General features: G+C 38.3%; 1 protein-coding gene across 1 annotated transcript; it reads right to left on the bottom strand.

The window, feature by feature from the left end:
• Positions 1-3,012: 3,012 nt before the first annotated feature.
• Positions 3,013-8,207, bottom strand: LOC127299758 (ferrochelatase-2, chloroplastic). The gene is made up of 9 exons (XM_051329806.1): positions 7,979-8,207; positions 7,231-7,549; positions 6,539-6,682; positions 6,255-6,356; positions 5,841-5,944; positions 5,632-5,758; positions 4,658-4,810; positions 4,330-4,430; positions 3,013-3,610 (listed from the first exon to the last, which is right to left on the bottom strand). Exons 1-9 carry the CDS (start codon positions 8,041-8,043, stop codon positions 3,295-3,297), a joined length of 1,431 nt encoding a protein of 476 aa, XP_051185766.1. The 5' UTR covers positions 8,044-8,207; the 3' UTR covers positions 3,013-3,294.
• Between the last annotated feature and the right edge of the window lie 966 nt (positions 8,208-9,173).

The raw sequence follows: 9,173 nt of genomic DNA, 5'->3' as shown, positions 1-9,173 counted from the left end.
TGTCATATAGTAAGCATTCAAGTTGATAAACAAGGTCTAGATATATTCAAACTAGAAATATCATGTATCTACCCCCTAACCCTAAACTCTGTCTTATGAAAGCAAGAATGAAGAGACGTAGTTTTGGGTTTCAAACATAGAAATCTCAAAAACCTCCCAAAAGGTTCATTTTGGAGTGACTAAGAAGGATCCAGGCTTAGTATTTCATATCCATGTTTTAAACTTGTTTAAATCTTGGTCAAACCTAGGATTTAACCAAGATTCAAATGGGCATAAAAATTCAAAAAAAAAATCAAGAAAAATGAAAAACCAAAGCACATAGTATTCTTAGTCATATAGCAAGAGCATTCAAGTTGATAAACAAGGTCTAGACATATTCAAACCAGAAAAATCATGTATCTACCCCCTAACCCTAAACTCTGTCTTATGAAGTCAAGCATGAAGAGAAGTGGTTTTGGGTTTCAAACATGGAAATTTCAAAGACCTCCCAAAAGCTACATTTTGAAGTGACTAAGAAGGATCCAGGCTTACTTTTTCATATTCAAGTTTTAAACTTGTTTAAATCTTCGTCAAACCTAGGATTTGACCAAGATTCAAATGGGCATACAAATCCAAAAAAAATCAAATAAATGAAAAACCAAGGCACATAGTCTTATTATGTCATATATTAAGCATTGAAGTTGATAAACATGGTCTAGACATATTCAAACCAGAAAAATCATGTATCTACCCCCTAACCCTAAACTCCGTCTTATGAAGGCAAGAATGAAGAGAAGTGGCTTTGGGTTTCAAACATGGAAATCTCAAAAACCTCCCAAAAGCTTTATTTTTTGGTGACTAAGAAGGTTCTAGGCTTACTTTTTCATATCCATGTTTTAAACTTGTTTAAATCTTGATCAAACCTAGGATTTGACCAAGATTCAAATGGGCATAAAAATTCAAAAATATCAAAAAAAAAAAATCAAGGCACATAGTCTTCTTATGTCATATACTAAGCATTCAAGTTGATAAATAAGATCTAGACATATTCGAACCAGAAAAACATGTATCTACCCCTAACCCTAAACTATGTCTTATGAAGTCAAGCATGAAGAGAAGCGGTTTTGGGTTTCAAATCTGGAAATTTCAAAAACCTCCCAAAAGCTTCATTTTGGAGTGACTAAGAAGGACACATGCTTACTTTTTCATATTCATGTTTTAAACTTGTTTAAATCTGGATCAAACCTACGATTGGACCAAGATTCAAATAGGCATGAAAATTCAAAAATCAAATAAATGAAAACCAAGGTACATAGTCTTCTTATGTCATATAGTAAGCATTCAATTAAGTTGATAAACAAGGTCTAGACATATTCAAACCAGAAAAATCATGTATCTACCCCCTAAGGCCCTAATCCTAAACTATGTCTTATGAAGTCAAGCATGAAGAGAAGTGATTTTTGGTTTCAAACATGGAAATTTCAAAAACCACCCAAGAGCTTCATTTTGGAGTGACTAAGAAGGATACATGCTTACTTTTTAATATTCATGTTTTAGACTTGTTTAAATCTTTGTCAAACCTAGGATTTGACCAAGATTCAAATGGGCATAAATATTCAAAAAAAACAAAAAATTAAAAACCAAATCACATAGTCTTCTTATGTCATACAGTAAGCATTCAAGTTTATAAACAAGATCTAGACATATTCAAACCAGAAAAATCATGTATCTACCCCCTAACCCTAAACTCTGTCTTATGAAGTGAAGCATGAAGAGAAGTGGTTTTGGTTTCAAACATTGGAATTTCAAAAACCTCCCAAGAGCTTCATTTTGGAGTGACTAAGAAGGATACATGTTTATTTTTTCATATTCATGTTTTAAACTTGTTTAAATCTTGGTCAAACATAGGATTTGACCAAGATTCAAATGGGCATAAAAATTAAAAAAAAAAGTCAAAAAATGAAAAACCAAAGATCATATTCTTCTTATGTCATATAGTAACCATTCAAGTTGATAAACACGGTCTAGACATATTCAAACCAGAAAAATCATGTATCTACCCCTAACCCTAAACTCTGTCTTATGAAGTCAAGAATGAAGAGAAGTGGTTTTGGGTTTCAAACATGGAAATTTCAAAAACCTCCCAAAAGATTCATTTTGGAGTGACCGAGAAGGATCCAGGCTTACCTTTTCATATTCATGTTATAAACTTGTTTAAATCTTGGTCAAACCTAGGATTTGACCAAGATTCAAATAGGCATAAAAATTTAAAAAAAATCAAAAAATGAAAAACCAAAGCACATAGTCTTCGTATGTCAAATGGGATTTTTGCCCCCGGTGCCGCCTGGGGTGCGGCATGGTGGGAGCTGTGTCTACTACCCTGCTTCTGACGATCGATCCTGCGAAGGAACCAGAAAGTGCATGATCACCATCTATTTGTAGTTGCCCTACATCGTGTTCTTTGTAGTTCTTTCCTTACTAGTTCTTGAACTGATAGATCAGGCGAAACAAGCCTCTTGTACTACTGTATATCTCGTATGAAAATGAAAAATTCTTGATGTTCAACCTTTCATTTTCAGTTATTTCTATGTTAGATTCTTTTGTTATTGCCGTCAAATAACACATGCATCTTAGGGTTTAGGGTTGCACCTAGCAAATCTTGTTTGTGAGTGATAAGTGCATGGCCACTCGGAATCTAGAATGTTCTCGATCCTTGTTGGGAGTCCACTGTGTTTTTATTCAATGCATCCATTTTTAACCTAGAGCTACTCGGGAAATTTGAGACCAAAAGTTTGTGGGTGATTCACATCTTTCTTACGGAGATATCTGTTGATTTATCGTTCACTAGTAGAAATCCGTAATGGAAACAACTTAACATGGTGGCCACAGGCATATGGATTGTCAGAAGAAGTACAAAAAACAACTTTTTTTAAGGAAAGCCACCACAGAAACCGCGATTATTAGGAAAAGCTTTGAAGCGAAGCATAATTTAGAATTTTGAAACACAAGTTGTGAAAATAAGACAGCTAGAAGGATTGTGTATTTCATCGTTTTATTATATTAGTAATTAAAACTGTTCTCTGTTGGGGCCAAGATTACATGTCAAGTAGCACTATGTTACTCAAGTGCATAAACACTCTGTTATCTCGCCCAGACTTTCTTGCTACTATGGCAGATCACCACAGCAAATAAATCAAAAATCATTCGACACTAAATCTATATGGTTTCAAGTTACAATCACCAAAATAGCTAACCCCGGAGCATCCACATCAAAAAAACTGCACGCACCATTACTGCTTCTTGAAAAAAAGTAGCTCACCGCAGAGTGTTCCTGAAAGCAGAAACTAGTCTTGGCGATAACAGCAGGAAGAAGGCCAAGACAGAGCCGAAGAACATCTTCGTCAGGTAATGCCTCATGTCCATGTCAGAGTCGGTACCCTTGACCTTTCTGGTTGTCAACGCGGAAGCAGAGGGAAGGGCTTCAACAACAGCATCTGCGAGGTCCGAGATGAAGGATGAGGTGCATCCAAGAGCTGGAACCCTGCCCCAGTTCTCAATGCCTGACTCTAGAGCCAACTCTCTGTACTCCATGTCGATTTCTTCCAGTGTCTCGATATGCTCGCTCACAAAGCTGAATTTTATATTAGTACGTAAGCAATAGTCGAAAGAATGGCACAGAACGAACAAAAAATTATGGCGACTGAAAGACAATAATATACTTCTCCCTCCGATCCATAATAAGTGTTGTGGTTTTAGTTCATTTTTAGTCAAATTTGAACTAAAACCACGACACTTATTATGGATCAGAGGGAGTATTAAAAGAGTATGACATAAAGATGCAGCCTCAAGTTAGATATCAAAAGATCCTAACAGAATATACCAGATAATCATTATCTTGATGTGTAAAATGTACTGTGCAAAATACTCCACCTCTCCCAAAATGTAAGACATATTTTGACTCATTAAGATTAAGTCTTTGACCAACAATCACTCGATTACTATGTGGTTTATATGAAACAAAATCGTAATCATAAGTATACTGGGCCATTAAGATTGACAAGATTGTGCAAGTGACAACAATGTAAGGAGCACACAGGTACATGATGAACAAGTTGAGGTAAATGAAGATATGGAGCTAGCCATAGAGATTGATGATGGCATTATACTACAAGGCAGAAACTAATATATGCAGTTGAGTTGGTTTAGGTGTGAATAGGGGGCCTAATAACCAGAAATAGATAAAGGTGCATCGAAAATACTGGAGCTAATATATGCACTTCAAAGTGGTTCAGGTGTATACAGAAAGAGATACATAAACTGGTAAAGCATAATTGAACATTTGAAGATTACCTTACTGGAACAGCAAGGAGACTCTTTACACCCTTCTGACCAAGTTCCACTAAAACTTCATCAGTATAAGGCTTAAGCCACTGAATTGGTCCCACACGACTCTGCCATATGTGTAGAAAGGTTAATGCGGGAGTATTAAGTAAAAGGAGAAATAACACAACTGCATGATGTTCCACCATGTAGATTTGTAGGGTAAGATGGCCAAAATTCGGTTTCTAGTTTTAAAGTACAAAGGATCACTTAAATATTCTTGGAATTTCCTAAACAAATGCATTCATAACTCGAAACAGTGGTTAACAAGTGTTTATTTGTTCCCGTACGGCTGTACCTGGTAAGCCAAAGTATGGTTATTCAATGTTCCTCTAGATTTCAATTCCTCCATGATCAAAGCAATGCAGTCTTCCATCTGATCTCTGTACGGATCTCCGGCATCCTGAACATAAGTAAGTGGTACTCCATGTGCACTGAAGAATATCATAACCTGCGAATTATGAGACATAATGTCAGAGGGACATCACAGTCTGTTTGTTAATTATTCAATAAGAAATGGTAGTGCCTGAGTTGCACTTACAAAATAGATATCATTTCAGATATCAACATACTCTTCAATGTGCAGTAGTATTCATAGTAAAAAGTTCATAGAAGTAACACAGCATAAAATATCACAGGAGTATCTTCTATGAGAAAACTATTTATATAGTTTTCATGTGCTCAATCACAGATCTACCTTTTGTAGCTACTACCTGTAAAATCTAACCAATTAACCGGAAATATTGTACAATGGTATCTGCTAAGAATGTTACAGTGATCTCATAGACTGCCAGTATTATTTTGGTGATTACTTTATCAGGATACTGCATCTTTCTCTTTCCAGGTCATTTTTAAGGTGCCCGGCATACTTCAGTATTCACAAGTGTCATGATATGCTAGTAACACATTTAATATGCCTCTCTAGTACAATTTCATAGTTATTTCCTCATTTTGAATGAGTACTGGCACAGTGACAGCATAATGCATTATACCACCCTCTCAAAAGCGGGCTAATGGTTATGCTGAGATTTTAGATACAAACACATCATATGATTTAATTACTTATTTCTGCCCAGACTCCAGAGTTAGGTGCCTGTAATGGGTAAAAATACAAAACCACGGGCCCAAGTAAATTTCTATGCTAAAGAATGTACGACACATCAATGGCAATGCTGCAACCTTTGCAAGTATTCTAACAGATGAACAGCTACCCAAAATATGTGAATTTTAAGAGAAAGCCAGAAGCAAAACATGGAAAGGAAATGTGCAAACCTCTTCAGGATTCGAAAAAACTGTTAATTCCTTCTCAATTAAGTCCGCCATTGATTTCACATATCCCTCCCGCTGGTACCATGATTCAATTATGGAAATCGGCAAACCAGCAAAAAATGCATCTTCCCTGCACGAATGATGCCGTATTAGAATTTCAGGTTCTAAATAGTCTGAAAGATGAGATTTCATAAGATAAGGCAATTGCATACTTGACAATGTTTTGGAGAACACGGATGCTTGACCCGCTTGTCGATATGGAGTACTGAGGGTATAGTGGAAGAACCACAAGCTTCGTAATTTTATCCTTCTTGATCTATCATCAATCAAAAGAGTAATAGACCACTAACGCCTCAGTTAAAAACTTGGAATCAATTAGATAAAACCAAACTATAAAAGGATTATCACTGATAACGAATGTTGCAAGGCGTATGACCAAACTCATAGTCAAATTCAAGAAAGTAAAATACAGTTATATAAAATGAATATTAAAAGCATGGCTACAACAAGATTTCAAAACTAGAATATTGGTATGCATTAACTACCATGGATGAATAATTAAACAAAAAACCAAGAAACTACCATGGATTTAAAGGCACTTAAATTGATGAGGGAGGAGTTTTAACCTGATCGAAGGCTTCTTCAGTGAATGGGTACCAATACCGCATTCCAACATATATATCTGCTTCCATATTCTTCTCTTTTAGTGCAATCTTCAAAGCATTTGCCTGAAATTAAAGTAATTCAGTTGGGATGCACTAACTCCCTTAGTCCCTTCTAAGCTGAAATGAGATGTAACTGTGATGGAAGTTGCATGGTTTAACAAGTGTCTGGCAAAGCTGTTAAGTCATAAGTATATATTAGATAAACACAAAAAGTTCCAAGTTCTGTTAGACTGGTGAAATTTTACCTGCTCGTCTGTAATTCTCCGCAGAGGTGATCCACCACCAATTGAAGCATACGCCTCTTTACTCTTAGGAGCTCTAAGAGTAGAGATAAGTTTGGCCAGTGGTCTTTGGAGAAATCTGAACAGCCTAGGGAGACGAATGATATCCTGGGTAGTAAAAAGTAAGTCAAGAGGATACATTGTTGAAGTACTGAACTGAAAAGTACAGAAATTATAAAATAATTAAGAAACAGATAGGGCTATGTGGTTCACATTAGGATATCTACGGTGCGAAGAATGGCCTACAAAAGAGACCATAGAGTTCGATGATGAACTTTACACAGTACAGAAATACTTCTTTGTATTATCTAATCCATAATTGATACATGGCTATCCCTTATACAGCTTGTTTGGGTACACCATGTTCTGACTCAATCACTTCAAATGGATAGAAGATATGGACTCAAACGCATTCCATTTGTAAGTGAAGAGGTCTAATCCCACCCCCATCTTACTAAACCTTATAGGGACGACATGACACCTCCTAACAGAAAATCTCTATATCTAGGCAAGTTAATCTCTACTGGAAGGATTATATCTCCAAGGGAATAAAGCTAACTACCAAAAATAACAAGCATCGGCTACACATAATTAACAAGGAACGTGTGAGGTTGCATTGGCAATCAAAACTACGAGCATGTGGAACGGTCACTTACTGGATCAGCGAATAGGTTGAACAGAAACGGCTGAACGTCATTGAGGGTCTCTGGACCACCAAGATTAAACAGCAGTACTCCAACCTTTTCTTCAACAGCATGCGAAGTTACACCCTTGACATTTTCATCGAAAGTAGTGTATGCATCCGCAGCAGCGGCGGATCTCACAGCAAGACTGTGCTGATGTTTAAGCACTGGACCTCTGTGAACCAAGCTGGATGTTCCACTTGCTGACAACTGCAAATGCTTAGCCTTGGCGTGCAAGTTCTGTTCGGCAGAACCAGCAAGATTCGTAGAACAACCAGCTTTACCACATGACCTGTGAATGGTAGCACAATCAGGAAAGTGAGTATAGGCTTGAGCGCATCTCAAAAAACTAGCAGAAGCTAGATTGATCTGACAATGACAGTATGACCCAATATATTACAGATTCAATTATAACCTATCTACCGAGAGAGTGATTCTTTAAGCAGTATAGCTTCTTAACTGATCAATCATATATCTTAGCAAGCCTTTGAACTTCTGTGTTGTACACAATCAGGAAAGTGAGTATAGGCTTCTGTGTCGAGTTTTGTCTACACGATGGCATGGCAGGCGAATCGAATTTCCACAAAAAGAAATCGTTTTGCACTAGTTTACGACTGGATCATCAGAAATATTCCCAGTTGGCGCCAAACCCCTCCGCCCAGATCAAGGAGGAAACATAATTCGACAACAGGGATGGCGAGGAGCAATAGACGGTACTCACGTCGCCGAGCCGAAGACCTTCCCCTGGCACCGGAGATCAAGAGCCCCGGAGCGGACGCACTTCATGGAGGATGGGAAGAAACGGCGCGGCGGCGCGGCGGGAGGGGAGAGAGATCTGCGGACGCAGGTGAGGACGGGGAGGGAGGGTTCGGAGGAATGGTGGGGTGGCGCGTGCGTGCGTGGATCTGCCTGCCCTGCGCACGCGCAGTGTCTTTCTTCTTCTTCTTCCCCTCTCCTGCTCTCCACGACCCACGACGACTCTCCCTTTCTTTCTCTTGGGAAATTTTACAGTTTGTCATATTTTTCTTTGCACTTCTATCATTTGCCATTTTATATCTCACTGTTTGACAAATAATAAACACTTCGAAGAAAAGTGTGCAAATCAAAATCTGTTTGGCAACGCAAGGGATGGGGAATGGGAGAGAGTTGGGATGCCGAATGAGAAATATACTTTAATTCCCATTCCCTTGTTTGGTCAGCGTGAGATTATGCTAGGAGTAGGGCTTTTGTAGGCTCCGTCTTATTTCGAGTTGAGAAAAAAACATTCTTCCACTTGAGACTGATTAAACACGATCAGACTTGTTGTGATATGCTTTTTAACTAGTATGTGAATCATAAACACGATCAGACTGTAAAAAATACTATTTCTTTTAAACTGAACACATATAAGACTAATCACAATGTATAGTATCATATAGAAATATCATGAGTATGATACTACTACATTTTTTTTTGAGAATTTCTCTGCATTAATATCACGGAAAGATACAAAGTTGTTGACCCTTACAAGCACAGAGAAACACAAATACAAAGGACCAAAAACACCTAGAACACCCTAAGACCACCATAGCCCATGAAGATCTCCGGAGCCCTGTGTCATCATCCCATAAACTTGAGAGAAGACCCCTGCAGAAAGAACTACAACCAAGCGCAAGCAGGTCATCATCTTCGACCACGGTGCAATTGCCACCACGCTGCTTCCTCCTTCCTTGACACCAGTGCCGAGAAGGCATGGACACCAATCCAACACGCCTGCAGCAGCCGTCGCCATCTTTGGCTTTGAGTACCGCGAAAAGTGTCCCTTCCGGAAGGAAGGGAACTCAAGTCAACCGACCGGTCCAGCACTTCGGCCGGGCCATCCGCCCGGGCAAACCAGGAACTCCCTCCAGCATCAGCGCCGAGGAGGAAGAAAAACA

This window comes from Lolium perenne, chromosome 5, assembly GCF_019359855.2.
Source record: "Lolium perenne isolate Kyuss_39 chromosome 5, Kyuss_2.0, whole genome shotgun sequence".
In the NCBI taxonomy this organism is placed as follows: domain Eukaryota; kingdom Viridiplantae; phylum Streptophyta; class Magnoliopsida; order Poales; family Poaceae; genus Lolium; species Lolium perenne.
The sequence above is the reverse complement of the archived record's forward strand: the minus strand, read 5'-3'. Positions and strand labels throughout refer to the sequence as shown.

Bases quoted from the DNA above. Each gene is read 5' to 3' on its own strand.
- LOC127299758 (XM_051329806.1), bottom strand. From the start codon at position 8,043: ATGAAGTGCGTCCGCTCCGGGGCTCTTGATCTCCGGTGCCAGGGGAAG. The intron at 5,759-5,840 runs GTATGCAATTGC...TCATTCGTGCAG, and splicing joins GTTCTCCAAAACATTGTCAA to GGAAGATGCATTTTTTGCTG. The intron at 3,611-4,329 runs GTAATCTTCAAA...TATAAAATTCAG, and splicing joins CTCCTTGCTGTTCCAGTAAG to CTTTGTGAGCGAGCATATCG.